Source organism: Malurus melanocephalus, unplaced genomic scaffold (genome assembly GCF_030028575.1).
Source record: "Malurus melanocephalus ecotype Western Australia unplaced genomic scaffold, MMel_1.1 scaffold_253, whole genome shotgun sequence".
Classification (NCBI taxonomy): Eukaryota; Metazoa; Chordata; class Aves; order Passeriformes; family Maluridae; genus Malurus; species Malurus melanocephalus.
Window position 1 is genome coordinate 677,358 of NW_026623485.1, and position 22,013 is coordinate 699,370.

General features: G+C 67.7%; 3 protein-coding genes across 5 annotated transcripts in view; 2 read left to right on the plus strand and 1 right to left on the minus strand.

Moving 5' to 3' along the window:
* The first annotated feature begins 1,980 nt into the window (after positions 1–1,980).
* PLEKHG5 (pleckstrin homology and RhoGEF domain containing G5) lies at positions 1,981–10,581 on the plus strand. Of its 2 annotated transcripts, XM_057375604.1 has the most exons (21): positions 1,981–2,070; positions 3,487–3,616; positions 3,740–3,842; positions 3,924–3,984; positions 4,101–4,192; positions 4,268–4,404; positions 4,481–4,629; positions 6,191–6,376; positions 6,551–6,721; positions 6,794–6,889; positions 6,983–7,033; positions 7,145–7,294; positions 7,372–7,482; positions 7,556–7,705; positions 7,784–7,921; positions 8,142–8,261; positions 8,357–8,489; positions 8,560–8,672; positions 8,752–8,909; positions 8,984–9,778; positions 9,886–10,581. In XM_057375604.1, the coding sequence occupies exons 2-21, from the start codon at positions 3,574–3,576 to the stop codon at positions 9,893–9,895; spliced, it is 2,967 nt and encodes a 988-aa protein (XP_057231587.1). In that variant the 5' UTR covers positions 1,981–2,070; positions 3,487–3,573; the 3' UTR covers positions 9,896–10,581. The 2 variants fall into 2 exon arrangements, with proteins under 2 accessions (XP_057231587.1, XP_057231588.1); XM_057375605.1 differs by lacking the exons at positions 1,981–2,070; positions 3,487–3,616; positions 3,740–3,842; ... (2 more) ...; positions 4,268–4,404; positions 4,481–4,629 and adding an exon at positions 5,960–6,017 and having other exon boundaries at positions 9,886–10,560.
* Positions 10,582–10,683: 102 nt separating this feature from the next.
* Positions 10,684–14,546, plus strand: TNFRSF25 (TNF receptor superfamily member 25). Of its 2 annotated transcripts, XM_057375607.1 has the most exons (7): positions 10,694–11,051; positions 12,560–12,758; positions 12,867–12,995; positions 13,066–13,218; positions 13,308–13,392; positions 13,470–13,537; positions 13,622–14,546. In XM_057375607.1, exons 1-7 carry the CDS (start codon positions 11,022–11,024, stop codon positions 14,230–14,232), a joined length of 1,275 nt encoding a protein of 424 aa, XP_057231590.1. In that variant the 5' UTR covers positions 10,694–11,021; the 3' UTR covers positions 14,233–14,546. The 2 variants fall into 2 exon arrangements, with proteins under 2 accessions (XP_057231589.1, XP_057231590.1); XM_057375606.1 differs by having other exon boundaries at positions 10,684–11,051; positions 12,560–12,995.
* Positions 14,547–15,622: 1,076 nt separating this feature from the next.
* Positions 15,623–22,013, minus strand: part of LOC130579078 (espin-like protein) — a 12,870-nt gene continuing 6,479 nt past the window's right edge. The window contains exons 10-17 of the mRNA XM_057375624.1: positions 21,916–22,013; positions 20,227–20,388; positions 19,975–20,149; positions 19,661–19,687; positions 18,256–18,401; positions 17,874–18,155; positions 17,372–17,639; positions 15,623–17,137 (exon numbers count right to left, since the gene is read on the minus strand). The exon at positions 21,916–22,013 is cut by the window's right edge and continues 53 nt beyond it. Coding sequence (XP_057231607.1) covers positions 16,137–17,137; positions 17,372–17,639; positions 17,874–18,155; positions 18,256–18,401; positions 19,661–19,687; positions 19,975–20,149; positions 20,227–20,388; positions 21,916–22,013 — 2,159 coding nt within the window. The 3' untranslated portion in view covers positions 15,623–16,136. The remainder of the gene's footprint in view (positions 17,138–17,371; positions 17,640–17,873; positions 18,156–18,255; positions 18,402–19,660; positions 19,688–19,974; positions 20,150–20,226; positions 20,389–21,915) is intronic.

Genomic DNA, 22,013 nt, shown 5'->3' on the forward strand with positions numbered 1-22,013 from the left:
AGAAGGAGGAGGTGACCAGCGGGGAGAGGGCAMAGGATCTCTCCTGCAGCCCTCGAACTGTCTGGTGGGGACCCGGACACCCTCCTGCCTCTGCCACAGAGAGGGGCTCCCTGCGAGGAGCTCCCAGCCCGTGAGTCCAAGGCCTGTGGTGTATGTGTGACCTGCGGGCAGGGTCGGCTTTTGGGAACGGCCACCCGGTTCTGGCCGTGCCGGCGGCTGCGGCGTGGGGTTGGTCCCTGGCACCGCCGGCTGCTCCGGCCAGCCTCTAAGTTTTTGGTGAGTTTGGAAAACATTCCCTTGGGTGCATGAAAGAATTTCTTATTTGTTTCCGTTATTATTCCCGATAGGTCAAGTGAAACGGCAGCGGCGGGGGGTGGGGGCCGGCCCAGCCCGGCGGGCGCTGCGGGGCGGCCGCGGGGACAGAGGCCTCATTGTGCTCCTGCCGCGGGGGCAGCGCACGGCCCCGGCTCCCAGCCCTGCTCCCAGCCTTGTTCCCGGTGGGCGACGAGCTGAGCCCGGCCGGCTGCTTCTGCACCGTCATCCAGCAGCGTCCATGGTGCCACAGCAGCCCCGGGATCGCCTCCCAGATGGGAGCTTGAGCAAGCAGCACCATTCCGAGTTGCTTCCCCCTCTCMGGGCAGAAGCAGCAGTTTTTCCAGTGCTGCCTCAAAAGGCTGACTGTTTTATCCCGCAGACTGTTCCTAACCCCGGCCTTGGCCGCGGTCTCGCTCGGGCCGGCGTGGATGCTGTTTTTRTTGGCAGGAGGGATGCGGGAGAGGGAAGCAGTGCGGCGGAGAAGTCCCTGCACCGCTGGGCTGCTCTAACAGCCGTGCCACCTGGTAGAGCCGTGCCACTGTGGTTCAGCCATGCCACCTGGCCTCTCCACATCCCCGGAATCGACTCCCTGCCCAGCACGCAGCTTCCCATGCCTGCCTGCAGCGGGGCTGTCCTGCCAGAGGGTGWCTGTACTGCTCGTTTGCCGCCGCGAGCAGCCCGGAGTCTGTTATTTTTAAACGATTAGGTTCGACACATAACAAAAGCCTTCAAAATAGGATTTGTTCCTAAGGCCGATTTAACTGTCAAAGCTTAAAGTGGCTCCTAAGCCACTCTGGGGGCTGACAGCGGGCAGATTTAGTGTTGCTGTTGCAGCCCCTGGCCGTGCCAGCCGCAGGGGAGTTGGGGCAGGTCCGTGTCCTCACCCTGTAACCTGGGGGCTGAGCAGGAGGTGCCGGATTCTGTCACCTGGGGACGCATCGCTGGTTCTTGAGCACCGGGCTTCATTCCCCTGGACGAGCTGTGGGGCGGGCACCAGCGGGCTGAGCCCGAGTGCTTTGTCAAGCGCTCAAACCCGGGGTTCGTGGTGCGGGGGCCGCGGAGGGGGCTCACCACGGCACCCAGGCATTGACCCTGCTCTCTCCACAGCCGAGCCGTGCCCAGAAGAGGAGACAGCGCTGCGCTGCCAGAACCCCGACTGCGCCGGAGAGAGGAGAGCGGCCAAGGTGGGTCCGGCGGGGTGGGGACAGCGCTGGGCAGCTCCTGCCTGGGATTTTGTGGTTTGCCACTCCCTGAAGGACCCTGCCCTAGTCGGCAGCCCCTGTCCTGCTGTGCGCCCCGGCCTGTGCCGGGTGTGCATTTCCTGCTGCTGCCGGGGTCCTGCTGGCGTTTAACGGCACGGCGGCGCTTTGCTCGTTTCCCCAAGCTGCCGCGATTTGAGCTAATCCGCTCCCGCCCGTCTGTTCCCCGCTCTCTAACGTGACGCCAGGGAGGATTTAGGGTCCCTTCTCTCCCACCGGCTGTGCGGGGCCGGGCCGGACCCACGCCCTGGCTCCGGGACAGTGCCCGGGGTTGCCGTGCGGGGCCGCGGGCGGTGTCTCCGGCGCAGCAGGCTGGACGGCCCGGGCGCACCGGGGGTGTGCCGCGGTGCTCTGTTTGCACGCCGGGGTGGCAGGGCCTGCGCTGCCGGGGCACACGTGGCACTGGGCTGTAGATGCCCAGGAGCGCAGCTGGGACTACCGGGAGCGACTGAGGCCACCTCACCGCTGTCACCAGACCCCCGATGGTGCCTGGCAGGTAGCAGGAAGGGGGGCCTGGTGTGGCTGGGGGCTCATCCTGCCGTGTCACAGCGCAGGATTGTGATCCTCCCTGSTTTGTGAGGCACCTGCTGTGGGGCCGCGGAGCTGCCGTGTGCTGGGAGTGCAGGGGGGTTTGGATCAGGAGCTGATCCCCGGGGTGGGCAGAGGGGCTTGGCCATCCCGCCTGGCCCCTCCTGCGGGGATGAGCCCAGGGATGAGCTGCTGGCACAGGGTGGATGAGGAGCCCCGCATCCMTCTGGGCCGGCTGCCAGCGGTCTCAGGGGATCTCACTGAAGGAGTCCCATCTGCGGGCACTGCCCGAAGCCCACTGCCATGCTTCCACATGYAGGTGTCACGATGACAGCGACGCTGTGGGACACACGGTGGGACAAGAGCGGGGCTGAGGGGGTACAGGCTGTCCTGGGGTTGATGCTGTCTGCAAGCCTGGGGTAGGACACTGGTGGACGGCAGTGGGTGCTGCAGAGGGGCCAGAGGTCCCTCGGAGAGCGAGCGGGTGGTGGGAGCGCGTCAGCGCTGACCTCAGCAGCGCCGGGAGGAAGGAGGGCAGGAAGTGGGGGCGGCTGGAGCTGCTCGGGCGCTTCCTCCCCGCAGCAGCGCCGTGTATTACAGGCGAGCCCGGGCAGGGCTGGCTCCTCCCAGCAGCTCCTCGCACCCATCCGCGTGCGAGGTGGCGATGGGGACCCACGCGGGGACGGGGATGGGGATGTGGCAGCAGTGCAGCACGTATTGCTGGCACYGCAATCCCCAGGAGTCGGGCCAGTAGGAGCCCCAGTGAGACCGGCAGTGGCCAGGGGACACAGGCTGTGCACTGTGCTGGGGGCCTGGCCGGGGATTTAAAAATAACCCGCTGTGAATGCCTGGAGGGGTTGGGGCCGCGGCCGTGGCCGCACACAATCGGAGGAAACGCGCCGGCTTCGACCATTGTTTGGCTGCAGACGCTCGCTTCCTCCGTCCTGCCACGGGGACATGGCTCTCAGAGCACAAAGGGGCTGCGGGGTGCCAGGGCAGCCTCCTGGGCCGCTGCGGAGGTGCTGGTGCCACGGTGCAGGTGACTGTCCCTCAGCTCCCTGTCCAAGCCTCGGCGTGTGCAGGTGTCGCAGGGTCTCTGCTCGTTGTGGTGGAGCAGGGAGTGGCTGTGCGGAGCAGAAGGCCCCCGTGTCATCACCGTGCCCTGCCCCCGTGTCATCACCGTGCCCTGCAGCACCCGCTGCCACATTGCCCTGTCCTGCTCGTGCTGCTTTCCCTGTGCCCGCTCTGGCCTCAGCATTCTGTGTGAGCATTGTGCCAGCTGCAGCTGGGCGTGGGACAGGGGACCCTGCTGCTGGTGGTGCTTGCTGGCCATTTCTCCCGTCAACACGGGCAGGCCGTGCCTGACGGACGCGTGTCCCCGCAGGAATGCCACCACGCCGAGTGCCAGCAGCTGAGCCGCAGCGGCCCTCTCAGCCTGTGTGAGCCCTGCGACGGCCGCCTCCATGGCGCCATGCACTTCGATGGCCACATCCGCTTCGATCTGTCCCCGCAAGGTGAGCCCGGCAGGGCGGCGGGATGGGAGCGATGGAATGCGGTGGGGGATGCAGCGGGTCAGGGGTGGGAGCCAGCGCGGGGCTGGGGGAGCTGTCACAGCGCAGCTCCGTGCCCGTTTGCAGGCTCGATCCTGGCCCGCAACATGTCGACACGCTCATGTCCCCCGCGCACCAGCCCTGCCTCTGATGTGGAGGAGGAGGAGGAGGGTCCGGCAGAGAGCAGAGGGTGAGTCCCCAACCCTGCGCAGCCTCCTGGGCACCCCTAGCCCGTGGCATCCCCATCACCCTGCCTTCCCCGTGCCCGCAGGGAGCGCAGGAGCTCGGCGCTGAAGCTGCCCAAGAAGAAGGCTTGGCGCAGGCACACGGACGTAAGGCACCGGCCCCTCTCCCCGGGGCACTCGGCAGGGCAGCAGCACGGCCCTCGTGGGAAGGAGGGAGGGCAGGAGGGAGGGACCCCTGGCCAAGCAGCTGCCACCTCCCCCAGGACCCCAGCAAGGAGTGCTTCACCTTGAAGTTCGACCTCAGCTTCGACATGGAGGCAGAGATCGTGCCAGCTGTGAAGAAGAAGTCACTGGGGTGAGTGTGCTGGGGACAGGTACAGGAACAACGTGGGGACAGATGCACAGACAAATACGGGGCTGTGTCCTGCAGGGAAGTGCTGCTGCCCGTGTTCGAGAGGAAGGCGATYGATCTGGCCAAGGTGGACATCTACCTGGACCAGTCGCACACGCCGCTGTCCCTGCAGTTCGAGGCGTATCGCTTCGGGGGACACTACCTGCGGGTGAAAGGTGTGGCASGGGCACAGAGGGAGGGTTGGCTGCCCCGGAGCTCCCAGGGGACGCTGACAGCCTGATGCTCCCACAGCCAAGCCCGGAGATGAGCTGAAGGTGGAGCAGGCAGTGCGGGAAGCCAGGTCAGCCAGCCTGCCCATCCTGCAACCTGCCAGCACTGCTGCGTTCCTCGGGCCRGTGCTGGACCCGCTGCCAGGACGTCGGGAGGGCACCGAGAGCCTGGTGAGTGCCAGTGCCAGCTCTGGGGAGGGATGAGAGTGCGTGTGATCCCCTTGTAGCCATTCTTTCTGGTGAAGATGGATCATGGGGCAGCAGCATGACATGTTCTCCGTGGCCTCATGTGACATGGGCTGAAGACCCCAAGAGTCACTTTGCCTCCTGGCAGTGCCACCTTGGCTGTGCTGTGCTGTGATGTGTTGTGCTGTACTGTGCTGGTTATACCATAGCAACAGAGCAGCTCCAGCAGTGGCACCAGCCCTTTGCCAGGTACAGGCTGGCACCAAAGCAAAGGCAAACAGGAGCCCTGGGGGCCCCAGCAGTAGCTGCCACTCGGTGCCACCCCAGCCCTGGGACACACCCTGGCCTCAGAGCTCACCCTGGCCACTGGCCCTCTCTAGCTGTGGCGCCTGACAGCTGCTGAGCAAAGCTTGGTCCTGCCCCGTGGACCCTGGCCCCAGATAAGGCGTGGGACCGGGTTGGGCGTCACTCCCGTGGGAGCAGGGTGCCAGGCCTGTGGAAAGGAGCTCTGCAGGGTCTGACAGGGGGACAGGGTGCTTGGTCCTGTGTCAGCAAACCCTGAGGGTGGCAAAGTGGCTGCGTGGCCGGGGCTGGTGGCCACCCGTGTCCAGCAGTATGACGCCTGGCTGCGGGACCGGCAGGGCTCCGGCAGGGCTGGGGTACAAGCGGGCAAACATCCGTCTCTGCGGGGATCTCGGTCCCGAGTGCCTTTCTCGGGGCAGGTGGGCACCAGGTTTCACCGGGACGATGGGGCTGGTGACAGCCGGGGCTCCTGGAGATGCGGCAGCACAGTGAGTAAGGGGGACGGTGCCCGCAGCAGCTTTATCCGCCGAGTGTGGGGCCATGGCCGGGTGTGGGGCCGTACAGCGGCACTGGCAGCAGCGTGCCGCTTCCCAGGGCTTGGTGGGAGGCAGGGAGCCCCGGCGSTGCTGACCTCTGTGCCACGATGAGGGGATGGCAGCGGCCACATCCCGGTCCGGCCCGGGGACACTCGGGGAGCAGCCGGTGCAGCGCTCCCGGGGCGGCGGGAGCCGCTTGGCCGTGACCCAGCACTCGCGGCCAGCCGGGGGGCTTTGATCTCCGCCGGTGAATTGTTCAACTCTGCTAGCTTATCAGCCGAAGAGGGAAATTAGTTTTTCGGCGCTGGCCCCACCTCCTTTTGTTTCTGAGGAGCCCGGCCACAGCCTGCTCGGCCCCGGCTCTGCGCTCTGAGCCGGGAGCGCGGCTGGACGGGCGGCTCGGCCGGGTGCTGCGACCCTCGGGATGCCCTGAGCCCCCCGAGCTGCTGGGGCCGCTTGTCCATGGCCGGCCGGGCTTGGCCAGGCAGCGCCCGGGGTCCTGCAGCCCCGGGGCCCTGCACCCCCGGGATGCAGGTAGGCAGGTCAGTGCGGGCAGGGGAGCACGGCCAGGGGACCCCGCTGCCCCCAGGGGACCCCGCTGCCCGGGGCTGCCATCTGGGTGTCTGTCCCACAGTGCTCGAGGCCAGCCATGCTGCTGTCCCCATCCCGGTCACTGACCCCGGGGACACCGCTTGTCCCCGCTGCAGGCTCCGGGACGGCGAAGGAAGAACATAACGGAGTTCCTGGGGGACACCAGCATCCCCRGCCCTGAGCCAGCCCTGCATGGAAGCGGCTCCCTGCCCGCCAATGGCACTGACACCTGGAAGAACCGCGCCGCCAGCCGCTTCAGCGGCTTGTTTGGCTCCGGCACTAGCACGGGCTCCTTCGGGCGGGTAGGTGGGATGCAGGCATGGGGAGGGGGTGTGGGAACTGCCTGGGCTATGCTGGGGAGCTGGGATGGGTCCCTCTGGGGCTCAAGACCCTAGTTCCACAGGCGGGACGAGGCGGTCCGTGGCAAATGCCCAATTGGCCCCGGCCCAGCCACTCTGTCCCCCACTTTTGTCCAGGAGACTGAGAAGCTGGAGCAGCTGGTGAACAGGCTGCACGCCTACAGCACCTTCGGGCTGCCCAAGCTGCCGCCCCAGCTCCGCTTTGACCGCGATTCCTGGGAGGAGGACGGGGACGAGGCTGGGCTGACGCTGGAGGACAGCTGGCAGCAGATCATCAAAGGAACAGAGGTAAGGACAGGGTCTGGGGAGCCGCAGGGGCTCTGCCAAACCCCAGCACGCTGCTGACACTGAGCCTGGCAGGCCCTGTCGCGCCGGCAGTGCCACCAGCAGGAAGCCATCTGGGAGCTGCTGCACACCGAGGCCACCTACATCCGGAACCTCAAAGTCATCACCGATGTGAGTGTTGGGAGCTGCTGCACCGCTGCAACCCCCCAACTGGGGCTGGGGGCCGTGGCTGCAGCTCACCTGCTCCCCACTCTCTCCCCACAGCTCTTCCTCTCCTGCCTGGTGAATCTGCAGGAGTCGGGGCTGCTCAGTGAGGTGAATGCAGGGGGCTGTAGGGGACAGGGTGTTTTTGGGATGGCTCCTCAGCCTTGCCATGCCGCGGGGTGGAGGTGCCATTGCCCAGCACCACTCCCCTCACCCCTGCAGGTGGATGCCGAGCGGCTTTTCAGCAACATCGGCGAGATCATCCGGCTGCACTGCAAGCTSTGGCGCAGCGTCATGGCCCCAGTGCTGGCCAAGGCGCGACGGACCGGGGCATTGCTCGACCCCGTTGACTTCTTTGATGGCTTCAAGATGGTGAGTGGGGACGCCATGCCACGGTGGGGATCCGTGCCATGCCGTGTGCCGCACGGTGACCCCCTGGTGTCCCCCAGTTCGGGTCCCTGTTCAAGCCCTAYGTGCGGTACTGCATGGAGGAGGAGGGCTGCATGGAGTACATGCGGGCGCTGCTGCGGGACAGCGAGCTCTTCCGCACCTACGTGACGGTAAGGGGGGAGCAGGGGCTGGGGTGGTGCCAGTGCCGGTGCCAGTGCCGGTGCTAACGCCTGCGTGCCACAGTGGGCCGAGAAGCAGGAGCAGTGCAGCCGCCTGAAGCTCAGCGACATGCTGGTGAAGCCTCACCAGCGCCTCACCAAGTACCCGCTGCTCCTCAARTCCATCCTGAAGAAGACGGACGACCCACGCGCCCGTGATGCCATCACCACCATGGTAAGAGCTCGGGCATGGGGGACAGCTGGGTCGGTCACCCCCGGCCCCTCAAACCCACCGCTGCCACCCCTGGCACAGATCACCTCTGTGGAGCGCTTCATCAACGACGTCAACTCGCGGATGCGGCAGCGGCAGGAGCGGCAGCGCCTGGATGCCATCCTCAGCCGCATCGATGCCTACGAGGTGGTGGAGGGCAGCACGGACGAGGTGGACAAGGTAGGCTGGACACGGCCTAACTGCCATCTCCTGCCATCTCCTGCCATCTCCTGCCATCTCCTGCCATGCTATGCCATGCTATGCCACTCAATGCCACCCTCTGCCATGCTACTATGCTGCCCTGCTGTGCCACCCTATGTCACTTCATGGCGAGCCACCCCACGCCACCTGTGCCGTGTTACCCCCTGCACCCCATGCTGACACCGCGGGCTCCCGRCAGCTGCTTAAGGAGTTCCTGCGGCTGGACCTGACGGCGCCCATCCCTGGCACGTCCCCGGAGGACACCCGGCAGCTCCTTCTCGAGGGCAGCCTGCGGATGCGGGAAGGTAAAGACAGCAAGGTGAGCACTGCAGGGGATGGCCCCAGCCCCTGCCCCGGCCCACACTCCCTCGCTCACTGCGCTGACCGACKCCCATGGCCCACTCTCACCCCCAGATGGATGTCTACTGCTTCCTCTTCACCGACCTCTTCCTCATCACCAAGCCCGTCAAGAAGGCYGAGCGCACCAAGGTGATCCGGCAGCCCTTGCTGGTGGACAGAGTTGTGTGCCGGGAGCTCAGGGACCCGGGTGAGCAGCGCTGGGGGCAAGAGGGACTGCAGGGGTGTCCCTGGACACTGCTGACAGTCCCTSCCCACAGGCTCCTTCCTCCTCATCTACCTGAACGAGCTGGGGAGCGCCGTGGCTGCCTACACCTTCCAGAGCAGCGGGCAGCTGTGCCGCAGCTGGGTGGAGGCAGTGCGCAATGCCCAGGTGAGGGTACACGGCTGGCTGGGGTCCCGTGGGTGGCCCGTGCACAYCCCATCCCTCACTGGTGCTCCCTCCTTCCCAGAACCTGCTGCAGCGGCTGCGGCAGCGCCGTCACGTGGAGGAGGAGGAAGAAGAGGAGGAGGATGAGGAGGAGGARGAGGACGGTGAGAGCGGCACCTCAGTTGCCAGTTCACCTACCATCCTACGCCACAGCAGCGCCAGCCCGGACTCACAGCAGTGGTAGGGAGCGGGAAAGGGGGCCCTGCACACCCTCGGCCTGGCAAAGCCCCCTCCTCACCTTCTTGCCTCCACAGCCCCTCGGACGGCTCCACCGAGACGCTCGCCATGGTGGCGGCGGATGGTGGCGACGAGCTCTCCTCCCCAGACTGGGACGCAGGACCCTTCAGCTCAACCTCGGACGGCTCCTCCGTCAGCACCAGCACCTCCACCGGCACGGGCACCTCCGCCGAGACCCCCACCTCCGCCGAGACCCCCACCCAGGAGCTGCCCGCAGGGGCGCTGCCTGTGCCCCTGCCCCACGGCGCGGCCTCTCCAGGCAGCGGCTGCCGCTCGTCCTCCATCGACAGCGCCTATGGCACGCTCTCACCTGCCTCCCTGCGGGACTTCGGCCAGCAGCCAGAGGGGACGGCCAAGGAGGGCCAGGAGCCCTCCCGGGCCCCTCCGGCTCCCCGGCCCGCCTCGCCCCGGCTGCGCCGCCGGACCCCCGTGCAGCTCCTGCCCTGCCCGGCCAGGGTGCTGAAGTCCAAGTCGGAGGCCAGCTTGCCCCAACTCCTGTCCCCCACTTCCCCAGGCCGCCTAAGCCAAAGCCGCAGCCTCTCTGACCTCTGTGCTGGCTCCCCCCGGACTGGCCAAGGCCCCGCACCCCTGGCTGCCGCCGGCAGCAGTGGCAGCTCCACGTCAGAGCTCTCTGAGCCAGAGGAGACAGTGGAGAGTCCGGCATCYCTCCCGGGGGAGCTCAGGCGTGACCCGCCAACTCCTGCCCACCGGACCCTGTCGGACCCACAGTCGGCACAGCACCGCAAGCTGACGCTGGCGCAGCTGTACCGGATCCGGACCACGCTGCTGCTCAACTCCACGCTGACGGCCTCGTAAGCACACGCTGCCTGCTCCTGGGGGATCYCCCMGCCCTTCCAGGRGCTTCYCAGGGGCCGRGTSCCAGTGCTGAGGGYATCTCTCCCCACGCTGTGTCTTGCAGGGAGGTCTGAGAGCCGCTGGCGTGGAAAGGACGGATGCATGGATGCACCAAGGAGCTTCTCCTGCTTCTAACCGTAGCGTAATGCCGGGGTCGGGCAGAGCGGGCACTGGGATGCCACGCTGGCGGGGACATGGATGGGGACGCAGACCAGTCCCCTTGGCCAGGACGTGTCCTGGGCATGGCGGTGTAGGGCTGGACATGGCACATGGCTTGTGCTGGACCCCTATCCGCAGACATGAGAGTTGTCAGGCGGGGGCCCTGGGGGTGTCGGGGGCTGTGGGAGGCTGTGGGTCAGCTCCTGCAGACGAGGAAGGGATGATGATGTCGGCAGTGGTGAGTGGGGAAGGTGCTGAGAGGGACGCGATGGCGGTGGCGCGGTGCTGGGGACAGTGCAGGGAGGAGGTCGGGGCTGGTGGCAGGAGGGGACGGTGCAGGGCTGAGGCAAGTTTGCCCTGTGGGGTATCGGTGGATGGCAGCACCTGAGGCCGGAGTGTAGGAGCCACGGTGGGACACGGCGGTGGCCAGAGCCCCGGCTGCCCCCCATGCCAGGCTGCACTCCACGTCCCAGCTGAGCAATAAACCCAGCTGGTGCACGCTCACCTCTGCCTCGCCTCTCCTTTGGCTTCAGCGGCACCCAAGGCTGGGCGGCACCGGGGTGGGGAGGGCGCAGCTGAGGGAGACAAAGCAGCCGGGACAGACAAAGGAGGAGCTGGGGCCATTCCAGCCTCCTGGAGCTCGGGGTGGGGCGAATGGAGCCCTGGGATGAGGGTCAGCCCTGCTCCCCACACACCCTGCGTCCTCTTGCCATCCCTGCCACCGTGGGTCTGTGCCAACGGGCACGGGAGGGCGGTGGCCGCGGCGAGGCAGCGCAGATCCCTCCCGCGCYTAGCACTCCCGTCATGTGGTTTCGTACCCCCTGGACTCATTTCCAAAAAAGCATTTCCTCCTCCTGGTTGGGCGTAAAAGCCTGTGTGGGGAGCGCTAGCGCTCACTCGCCACGAGTCCCGTGCTGCTGACGGCAGCCGTGGGGTGCCGGGGCACCCTGCCCGGGGACTGAGCTGCCCCGACACCCCACCGCACCTGCTGCCCGGCTCCCCGCACCGCCCCGGCATGACCCAGCCGCATCGGCCACAAGGATGAAGTGTTGCTGCCCTGGGGTGGCTTGGGTGAGTGTGGGGGCGTTTGGGGGTCCCGTGGAGCCCCGGCAACARTTGTGGGGGTGACCCACGGCTGTGGCCAAAACGGCCAGGGAGAGGGACGGAGGACGGTGGGTGAACTCCGTGCCAAGCGCGCCGAAACCGCTTTCCCCTCTGGCTAACAGCTGGGGCTGGGCTCTGCTCACCGAAATGTTCATGGTGTGCCATGACCGCGGGGGCCGTGAAGATCTCGGCCACAGACAGGATGCGGCCGTGGGGAGCGTGGGGTCAGTSATGGGGCTACAGGCAGGGACTGGCTGTGCCGACAGCCTGCGGGGCTCCTTCGGGGCTGGGCACACGGGTGGGAGAGGCGCTTGGACGGCACAGGGGGCGGTGGCTGTCCCCWCCGCGCAGCCAGCCCCGGGTCCGCCCCGTGTCCACCGGGCACCTGTCCCCCGCGCTGGGCAGGGGCTGCTGCCCGTCTGCAGGCGGGGAGAGCAGGCAGGGCCCCGCTGCGGGACGGTCGTGCCTCAGTGGTGACTCAGATGTGCCGCTGGCAGCCGGGGCTGAGGCAGCCGCCCGGATCTGCCAGCAGCGCTCTGCGTGCGGGGCGGCCCAGCGCGGTTTCCAGTCTGCCGGTGGCGGCGGGTTTAGTAGAAAATGATTCAACTGCCGTAATCGGGCCCATCGCGGCTGGGAAATCCAGCCCCCAGCGAGGAATCCCCTGGCTCCCTGCCCACACCGTCAGCGCAGCGGTCCTGTCAGCCCCCGGCCCGGGCTGTGGAAGGGGTGTCAGCGTGGGCACCGCTCGCTGCCCCCACCGGGGCTTCCAGGGGAGYGGGGCTGCCCTGCGGACAGCACCTGGCACCCCGCGGGGGAACAGTGACCTACTTTGGGACGCGCGTAACGAGGCGCGATAGCATCGGGGAGAGCATGAGCAGGCACGGCTTCCTCTCGGGGAGGAAATCACCTCCTCTGTGAGGGAGATAAACCCCAGGAAAGTCAAAGCTGGCAGTGTTAACCACTGCGCGCCCGGCTGCCGACACCTCGCTGAGCTGACGATCTCTGGCACCGCCAGCGCTCCGTGTGCCTGACACGCTCGTCCCCATCCGTGGGGACATAGCAGGGGTCCTGTTGGCACAGGCGGTCGARCATCCCGGTCGCTCCCCAGCCAGCCTGGAAGCACCATTTGCAGAGCACACGGGGCACCTGACAGCAGCCCCCGGGGCACAGGCTGTGGCACAGTAGCCCCCACAGTGCCCGCAGGAAGTTGCTTGCTCGTGTACTGCGGGGAAAGCAGAGCACAGGGACTGCCGCGGGGCATTCCCGGCCCTGGGGCAGCGCACCCACGCAGCTCTGAGGCAGAGGCCCGCGGCTGCAGCCGTTCTGCCCTGTGCAGGCAGTGGTATCCRCACAGTTCCAGGTATGGCTCTGGCTCCAGTAGTCCAGCAGGAGCTGGTGTGAGGGCCGTCCCCCAGGGGTGCACGGCTCCTGGAGCACCCCGGCTGCCTGCAGCCCTGCTCTCTCCCTGCTCGCAGGTGATCTTGGCAGCGYTGTGGCTGGCGGCCAGCGAACTGCAGCCCCCGGGGTGGCCACGRGACCTCACCGTGCCGCGGAGGCAGCGGGTCCTGGTGCAGCCGCTGCTCCGCCTGCGGAGACATGTCACCAGACAGCCCTGCCCCGCCGGCATGAACTGGGTCGAGACTGCTCACCAGTGCTGTCGCCAGTGTCCCGCAGGTGAGCTCTGCCCAGCCCGTGCGCCATGGCACAGCACACCATGGCACAGCACACCATGGTACATTGCTGTAGGTGGCCGTGCTCCCTGTCACCCCACTGTCCCTGCAGGGACATTCCTGTCCAAGCCCTGCACGAGTACTGAGGAACGCAAGTGCCACCCTTGTGAGCCCGGTACCTTCCGCGCCCAGCCCAACACCCTCAGCAAGTGCCAGGCTTGCTACGAGTGTGACCGACAAGGTGAGCTGGCACCACCCCGCGCTGTGCTGTGCTGTTCTGTGCCACGCTGCTCACCGCCCGCTTTCTGCAGCTTTCCAGAGTGTGCTGAGCAACTGCTCGGCCACCAGCAACGTCGCCTGTGGCTGTGAGCCTGGCCACTTCCGTGACTGCCTTGACAAGCACTGCATCGAGTTCTCTTGCCAGAAATGCCAGCCCTGCACCGGACGCCTCATCCAGCGACCCTGTGAGTGCTGCCAGCTGCCCCACGGCACAACCAGACAGCTGTGCCACCTCTGGCTGTGCCACCCTGCCTCATGCGCACCCTCTCCCCAGGCTCGGAGGAGCAGGACACACTCTGTGACAGCAACTGCAAGCCTGACTTCTACAGAGAKGGCGACGAGTGCCGGCCATGCCACACGTAAGCATCGACACTCCCTGTGTGCCAGCCGTGTGGCATGGCACAGCATGACACCCATGAGTCCCATCTTGTTGCAGGAGCACGCCGGACACGTGTGGCAAAGAGTGCCAGCAAGTGTGCAGCAGCAGCAGCAGCAGCGACCAAGGTATGGGGACAATGGGGCCAGGGGTGGTGGAGCACTGTCACTGCGCCAGACAGCTGATGGCAATGCTCCTGCTCCTCCTTGCAGGCTCAGGTCTGGAGTACATCCTGCTGGGACTCACCGGGCCCCTCTTCCTGGGTGCCCTCGCCATCTACCACAAGAGGAAGAGGCTCTGGCATGATTCTCTGGCAGGTGGTCCCCTCCCCACGGCATGTGCAGCCAACCCTATGGGCGGGTCTGTGGCTACGCCGTGGTGCCAGTTCAGTGCCCGGARGTGGGACAACCTGTGCTGGACGCAGCCATGCTCCCCGCAGGGGATAGAGCGTGTCGCTGGCATGGCAGGGCAGAGCCCTAAACACCAGGCCCTGCTGAGTGAGCAGCCCAGTGACGAGGGGGAGACCTCTGCCCCHCCGGAGCCCCGCAGTGCCCTGCTGCAGGGCAGCCAGCTCTACGCCGTCATCGATGTGGTGCCAGTACGGCGCTGGAAGGAGTTCATGCGGATGCTGGAGCTGCGGGAGGCGGAGATTGAGCTGGTAGAGCTGGAGGTGACCCACATCCGTGACCAGCAGTACGAGATGCTGAAGCGCTGGTGCCAGCAGACCAGCGCCACACTGGACCATGTCTTTGCYGCCCTGGAGCGCATGGAGCTGGCTGGCTGTGCCGAGGCACTGCGCCAGAGTCTGCCCGCGGGACCCTGACCCCCAGCGTCAGCACAGGGAGGTCCCGGCACCTCCACATCTCACTGGGCACCTCATCCCAGCCGTACCCCTAAGTATTGTTACTTATGCCGTGTAGACATTTTATGTCAGTTTTATGCCCCCTTCCCACCTGCCCGTCCCCTCTATTTATGCCCCMCTGCTCTCAGGGCCGGGGAGGACCCCATGCCCAGCACGTCAGCTGCCCAGCCACTCGCGGGACGAGCAGGCACTGAGCCCACCGCGAACCCATGGGATAGTTCTCAAGGCTGCCCGCTGCCGGGCGCTCCTTCCCCCGCCCCAATAAAGTGGTGCGTTCTCCATCCGCCAGCCCCTGCCTTTCCTCACACGGCTGTGTCGGCCAGGCACCAGAGCGCCGCTGGCCTCAGGGCCACCACTGGTGATGTGGCCAGCACAGGCGACAGGCAATGCGGGTGCTGGCAGAGATGCAGGCGGTGCGGGTGATGTGGGTGATTGTGGTGATGTGGGTGAGCGTGCTGTGGGTGGGGGATGGCATGGGCAGCCCCAGGAAGGCGCGGGGCACTGCTGGCGGGGTTTATCGTTTTAATCGCTGTAAAGRCGGGCGGTCTGGGCAGAGGTGAGCCGGGAGCTGGCCTTGAGCGGCTCTGGAGGGGCAGGAGTGAGGGCGAGCGCGCTGCRACGGCGAGTGGTGCCAGCAGGGAGTGCGGCGAGCCCGGCCGCAGCGGCCGAGCCGGGCAGTKCACCTGGAGCCGCGTGTCCCACGCCGCGGCAGCTCGCTTTGCCATGGGCAGCACGGGGTGGCGGTGGGCTGGCGGCAGTGGGATGGGGGGGAGGGGGCTACGGGTGCCTGGGGCGGTGGTGGGGGCTCCTCTGGGTTGGGTTATGTGGCCATCCACGGCAGGAGGAGGGTGCCGAGGCATGCCGCGGTCCATGGGAGGACCTTCCAGCCTCCTCCTGCTGCGAAGAGCCAGGATGCGGTGTGGCGTGGCTAGTGCTTGGCTATGTCCCCCTTCTTGAGGATGATCTGTCGCTGCCAGGGCGCCAGCTTTGTCTCATCGTACCCGAGAGTCCTTAGCTTTTCCGACTGCTCCTTCTCCTTCTCCTCCTCCTCCCGCTTCAGCTTCTCCTGCTCTTTTCTGCTTAGCGGCAGAGGGCACAGGGCGCCGCGGTCACCAGAGCCGCGGGAGCCGCCGTGCCCGCCCACCCAGGGAAGGGGCTTGCGGCACTCACCGTTTCTGCTCCCTGCGAAGGCAAAGGGAAGAGTGGGGTTAGCAGAGCCGCGGGAGTAACCGGCTAGTGCGGCATCCCCCGAGCCTGGCTCACCTCTCTTCCTCCAGCTTCTTGCGCAGGATGTCCCTCCTCCAGGCCGGCATGCTGGCCAGGCGCGCCTCCTCTTCTTTCTCCTGCAACAGACAGCCGTGTTAGCGGCACTGCCGGGAGCCCGCCCTCGCTGCCGGCACCACAGGRGCGCAGCATCGTCCTGGTGCGTGCCGTGGCATCACATCCTTGTGGCAGCCGCCCTCCTGGCACGGTTCTGGCGGCGTTCACCAGCAATGGCTCGCCGACGTGCCCCTCGCTGCCCGCCTTCTGCCGGCGCCGGGAGGAGGAAGGAGCGTGCAGCACACCACAGCTTTATTGCACGACACGCGGGGGCCCACGCTGCCCCGGCACCRCAAACGCCACACGAGACGGGAGCGCAACCGCGCTGCTGCGCCTCCCACACAACACACAGCCACGGCAAGCGGCACACTGCAACCTCGGCCCGGGGCCGCGCAGAACAACACCCAGCCCTCTGCCAAGCTGAGCCGCACCACGAGCCACAGAGGTGGGCAAGCACAGCCGGGCACCAGCCCACAGCTGTCCCCGGAGCTTGCCCCCGCCCCATGCCCCACGCCACTGGCACAGCCTGCAGCATCCCGCCGGACTCAGGTGTCGAACATCTCTGCCTCCTTCTCCTTCCAGAAGGAGAAGCTGCGGTCAATGAAGCGGCAGACGTCCTCCTCGCTGAATTCCCCCAGCTCCGACACTGGCAATGGCACTGCTGCCCCCTGCCCTTCCAGGACCATGGTGCGGGGTGGTTCTGTCAGGCTCTCTGCCACTGCCACAGGGTCATCGCCAAAAAACTCCTGCACGAGGTCCTCAAAGCCATCTAGCCAGTGGCGGTGGCCAGCCTCGACTTGCTCCAGCACGGTGCGGTGGAATTGGCGGACACGGTGCCAGCTGTGGCTCCCCAGGCGATCAAATATCTCGTAGCAGAGGAGGTGGCGGAAGCGCCGCTCCTCGGGGCTGAGGGGCATCTCCAGCAGCTGGAAGTAGCCCAGCATGAAGAGGTCGAGCGGGAGGCTGTCGTGGGGCATGGGCGAGCCGTTGACGTAGGGCAGGAAGTGTTGGGGCCAGAACAGCACCGTGGTGCGGCTCAGCCGCCGGATTTGACGCCCTGGGACCCGGCGGGCGACACTYCTCCAGCGGGCCAGCAGCCGCCCCGCTGCCGGCCGCCTCCTCCCCGGCCGCCGCGGCCGCTCTTCCCCAGGCACCGTCGCGAGTGCCCGCTTCTTCCAATGCTCCAGGAAGAGGAAGACAGTACGCTCCTTGCACCCCTTGGTGCGTTCGTGTGGGCTGCTCGGCTCTGGCAGCGCTGGCCTGCTCCGCCGCAKTGCCCCATCCCCGTACTCCTCCTCCAAGATGGGCCGGCGGGTGCTGCCAGGGGGCTGCACCCGCTTGCGTTTGGTGACTCTGGGGGGAGGTGTAGGGGGCCCCCCTGGCCCCTCGTAGTTGGCCTTTAGGCTGCGGACGGAGACACCGCAGCCCAGGATTTCGCGCCGGGCGTCGTGCTGGGCAGCGGGGCTGGCCACTGCTCCCCCTGCCCCAGAGCCCTCCCGGCCCTTTAGGGTGGCTGGCGGTGCGGCCGCGCTCCTGGGCAGTGCGGCCACTGCTCCCCCTGTCCCAGAGCTCTCCCGACCCCTCGGGGTGGCTGGTGATGCAGCCGCGCTCCTGGGCAGTGCGGCCACTGCTCCCCCAGCCCCAGAGCCCTCCCGGCCTTTTAGGGTGGCTGGTGATGCAGCCGCGCTCCTCGGCAGTGCGGCCACTGCTCTCCCTGCCCCAGAGCCCTCCCGGCCCCTCGGGGTGGCTGGCGGTGCGGCCGCGCTCCTCGCCAGTGCGGGGGACCGGCTGCCGCGGGCAGGCGCGTCCTCGTGGGCGAGGGCGAAACGCCGGCGTGCCGGGGGTGCGGAGAGCGGCAGGAGTAGCGGCAGCTCCGCCTCCAGCCCCCATGCAAGCGGCTGCGCCTCGTGCATCACCCGCAGGCTCCCTAGCTGCCTCTCCAGCTGCTGCATGTCCTCCTCCCGCATCGGCTGCCCGGTGGGTCTCGGCATGCCCCCGCGGGCAGGTGGTGGCCCGCGCAGGCACAGGGGTGGCGAGCGGCTCCCAGGCTGCGGCGGGAGAGAGGGCGAAGGGGCTCTTGAGGCCATGCCGCATGCACCTCGTGCCACTGCCGCCGTGTGTGTGGCATCCCCGGGGTGTGAAGCCCCTGCATGCAGGTAGGGTGGTCCCCCAGCCCGAATGGGAGCCGGAGGCGATGCCACGCACGCTATCTCGCCAGGTCCTGAGCTGCTTGGGCCATGCCCGCGCCGTGCTCGCCGCCGCAGCACGTGGGACCCCCCTACCTTGCGCCGCTGCTCCTCTTCCTCCTGCATGCGGAGCTGCAGCTTGCGCACCATCACCTGCCGCTTCCACTCGGGGATGGGCCGGCCCTGCTCGTCCTGGCTCGGCACCAGCGCCTCCACCTCCACCGCTGCCCCAGCGCCTGCTGCCGGCACCGGGGAGCTCCCGTTCAGCACYGGCTCTGGTGAGCCGCCTGCCAGGCAGCGTGGTGGCCCAGCAGCCTCGGGGGTGGCCGGTGGGGTGGGCGTCCTGGTGGGTGATGGGGAGGACACTGGCGACTCTGCCTGCGGAAGGAGGGAAGGAGGGAGGGAGGGAGGGCGGTGGGCACCTGCTGTGCTTTGCTGCACCGCGCCACCGGCTCCCCTTGCCCCCATCACCACCTACGTTGGCCCCTGCCTGGCCGCTGCCGGAGAAGACGGTGGTGAAGCCTTTGCTCTGTGGCGTCGGCTTGAGACTCTTCCCAGCCTTGATCTCGGCCAGCAGCTCCGAGTTATCGCCGGTGGGGGACATCATGTTGAAGGACTTGGTGCCTGAAGAGAGGCAGCACGGGMAATAAGCACCCCACCAGCACCTTCTCCCTGCCCCTGTGAATCCCCCRTCAGCTTGCAGGGTAGCGGGGTGGAGGGGTGGCCGGCTGACTGCCCCCCACCCCCCACTCCCACCATCCAGGAGCTCCTGACACAATGCAGCAGCATCCCGACATCCAGCTCAGGGGGTCTACAGGAACAGCACACCACCCAAACTCCTGGGTCCATCAGACCCCAGTGGAGCAACCCCCCAGCACTCAACAGCCTGGCACCCCAGCTCTAMAGATCTATAAGAACATCACTCCAACAGCAGCTTACAGGGTCCATGGCACCCTGCTGGAAGCAGCACCCCAACACTCGGCTGCAAGGGTTCCAGCCTGACCCCAGCCCCGAGCGCCACCCATGCCCCAGAGCCACTATGCTGCAACAGAAGTGTTGCCTCTGGAGGGATGGCTCCATGGCTCGCGGCAGCCCCGGCACTGCAGGACAGCCTCTACATTCCCCCGACAGCGCCCGGCAGCGATGCACCGACAGCCCGAGCCAGCCCGAGCCAGCCCCGCTGCCAGCCCGGTGTCCAAAGGGCTGCGCGGCACCGGCACCCCGGGGATGCTCTTCCCACTGCTCGTGCTACCCGCCCCGCGAGCACCCACCGTCCGTGCCAGCCATGCGTGAATCCCTAACGGCCCATGGTACCGTGCCAAGGCAGAGCCCCCTCCCCGCGGCCGGCGCCCGCAGCTCGCCCCGCTCGGCCGCGCCACGCCGGAGCCAGAGGGCTGCGGGTGCTGAGGGCGCAGCGGGACGCTCGCGCTGCCATCCAGCGCTGGCTGAGACCCCCCGCTCCCGGGAGCCGGCGCTAATAAAGCGGGCGCCGAGCAGCGGCCAARCCCGCCGGCTGCAGTCAGCGGCGGGGGAGCGGCCGGTGCGCTCACGTGGCGGGGTCACGCCGGCCGGCTGAGCGCGAACAAAGGCTCTCTGTGTGCGGGGCAGCGGGGCCGTGGGGCCCGGCTCKCTGCCCAGCCCTGCCAGCCCTGCCTGCCGGCTCCGGCAGCCCCGCAACAGCGCTCGGGCTCCCGCGTGGCACCGCCGGCCCGCGACGCGCAGCGAGGGCTCGGCGGAGGGAGAGCCGCGGGCTGATGACAGCCCCGGCAGCCGTCGATGCCCCGTGGCTGCAGAACAGGACGGTGCCGGGACAGGCCCCTCCGGCTGTGCCCCGCGCCAGGGCACCCCCTGAGCAGGGAGGAGCGTAGGACCGCGGTACTTACTCTTCATCTGCCTGAGCGCCTTTCCTCCTAGGGAGAGAAGCAGAGAGGCGGCGCACGGCACGCGGCAGAGGAAGGATTTGGCCACCGCGAGACAAGAGAGAAGAGAAGCGGCCAGCAGTGAGAGCAGGCAGGGGCGAGCGGGCGTGGGAGCCCCCGCGCCGACACCGGAGGAGAGAAGGACAGAAAGGCTGTCAGGAGCCGCGCGGCCCGAGTGCCGCGGGAGGAGACGAGCCAAGGCGGTCAACGCCACAGTGCAGCCAAAGGGACAGTGCCCAGAATCGCTCCCCGTGCCCACCCGGCACCCTGCCACTTACTTCCCGTAGAGGAGGAGGAGCGGCGGGGGCCGGCGGGAGTCTCGGCCAGCGGGGGCGGCGGTGGGGGCGTCGGGCAGGAGGTGTCGGGCAGTGGTGGKGGCGGGGGTGGGGGCGGCAGCTCGGCACCAGGCTTGTTCTCCCCATTGCTCATGGTGTCCGCCGAGATCGGGGATGCCTGCAAGAGAGCATGGGCAGGCTTCGCCAGGTGCCGGTGCCATTGCGCTGGGCACAGGTTCGCGGCGTGGGGCTCACCTCCTCGGTGTGCGCCATTCGCAGGGGGCCTGGCTGCTCGGCCACAACGTGCCCCAAGTGCTTGTAGTAGTCACCGGTGCTCGGCTGCTTGCCGAAATTCCTTGACCGCCTGCTGGAGTCGGCCCGGCGCAGGCCCTCGGGACTGCTATCACGCGATGCCAGCTGCAACGGGGAACCCACCTCAGCCCTGCCGTGTCCGGCTGTGACCGTGAGGCAGGGCCGTGGTGGAGCAGGACCGTGCCCGCTGTTTGCCTTGGGGCAAACGCAAGGCTGGGAGGGACAACAGGTGCAGCGCCCTGAGGTTTGTCCGGCAAATGGCTCTACCGGGGGCTGCGTGCCGTGGTGGCAGMGTGCAGCATCAGTGCCTGGCACTGTGACCCCACAGGATCCTGGCCAAGCCTCCCCCGGGATAACCCCCTGGGAACAGGAGTGCCGAGCCCCAGCCCCGCGGATTACCGGAAGCTTATTCCGCTCGGGGCTGGGGCCTGGTTCCAAACCTCCCTCTGAACAGGGCTCTCAGGCAGCGCAGCCTCAGCTCACCCCGGCGCATTCCACAGCAGCTTTGCGAGTTGTGCTGCCGAGTGCCGCGCTGCAGGGGGCTGTGCCTGTTCCCTGGGCTCGGGGTGCCACTGCGGCACAGCCCTGCTCCCCTTGCTGGRGGCCCCGCTATTTGCATTTCCCCATACGCCACCTCCACCCATGGCATTTCCACGGCGAGCCCAGGTGTTCGCCGCCGCTGCTAGCCCCAGCTAAGTCAACAAACACCAGCTCGGTGCTTCCTGCTCCGGCTGCCATGGGCGCTATGCCAAGCCTGGCTCCTGCTCCGGCAGTCCCAGACCCGGTCTGGCACTAGGGTCCGTGCCGCTGAACCCCACTGCATGGGGCACCCGCACCACTGTGGCAGCGCTCCGCCACACGCCCGCACCTCCCCAGGACAGCCCGTTACTCCGGTAAGCACTAAAGAGCCAAGGCCGTGCACAACGGGCACTACGGGGTCCCGAGACCGCCACGTGCCTGGCACACACTGCCCTGCCGAGACCCCCACCCCATGTGCCCCGTCCTCCAGAGCCCTGAGCTCTGCCAGCGCCCTGACCATGGCCGGAATCCTTGTCCCCGGTGGGGTGGCGAGAGCCATGGTAGGGGGTCAGGGCGGCCCCAAACCTWCTGCATCCCCCATGCCCCCCCAGCCCCCCATGGGGGGCTGCACCCCTCTTACCTGTGCACGCCTGGCTGAGCCCTCTCAGCTCCTGGCAGCGCTGGCTGTGCCACCCGACACCTGTGGCGCGGGCGACACCGGAGCCGGCCGCTCGGGTTACCGCCTGCGCAGCAGCCCACGCCCAGCTCGGCATGGTGCCGGTGGCATCGCCGGGGCCCATGGGCGCGGCTACCATGGCACGATGCTGCCGGGTGCCCCAGCCAGTGCAGCACTGGAGTGGGCCCACCCAGTTCTATGGAGCCGCCAGAGCATCACTGGCCTCAGCTTGCTGCATCCTCGCAGGTGATCGAACCCCAGCCCCCCCTACAGTGCACACCAGCGTTTCAGGCCTCCGGCTGGGTCTGTCCCCTCCCAGTGCAGGCAACAACTCCTCAGAGGGGATGGGTGCCCAGTGTCATGTCCCCCCCAAGTGGTATGTCCCTTGAGCTGTGCATGGGGGCATGGTGCAGGGGACACGGTGCATGGGGCCGTACCTCTCGGCGTAGCGCCTGGCTCTCCACATGCCGCAGGTTGTTCTTGGCCCGCACGTAGATGTCAGCGGTGTGGGGGGCAGCGGGGGGCGCGGGTGCAG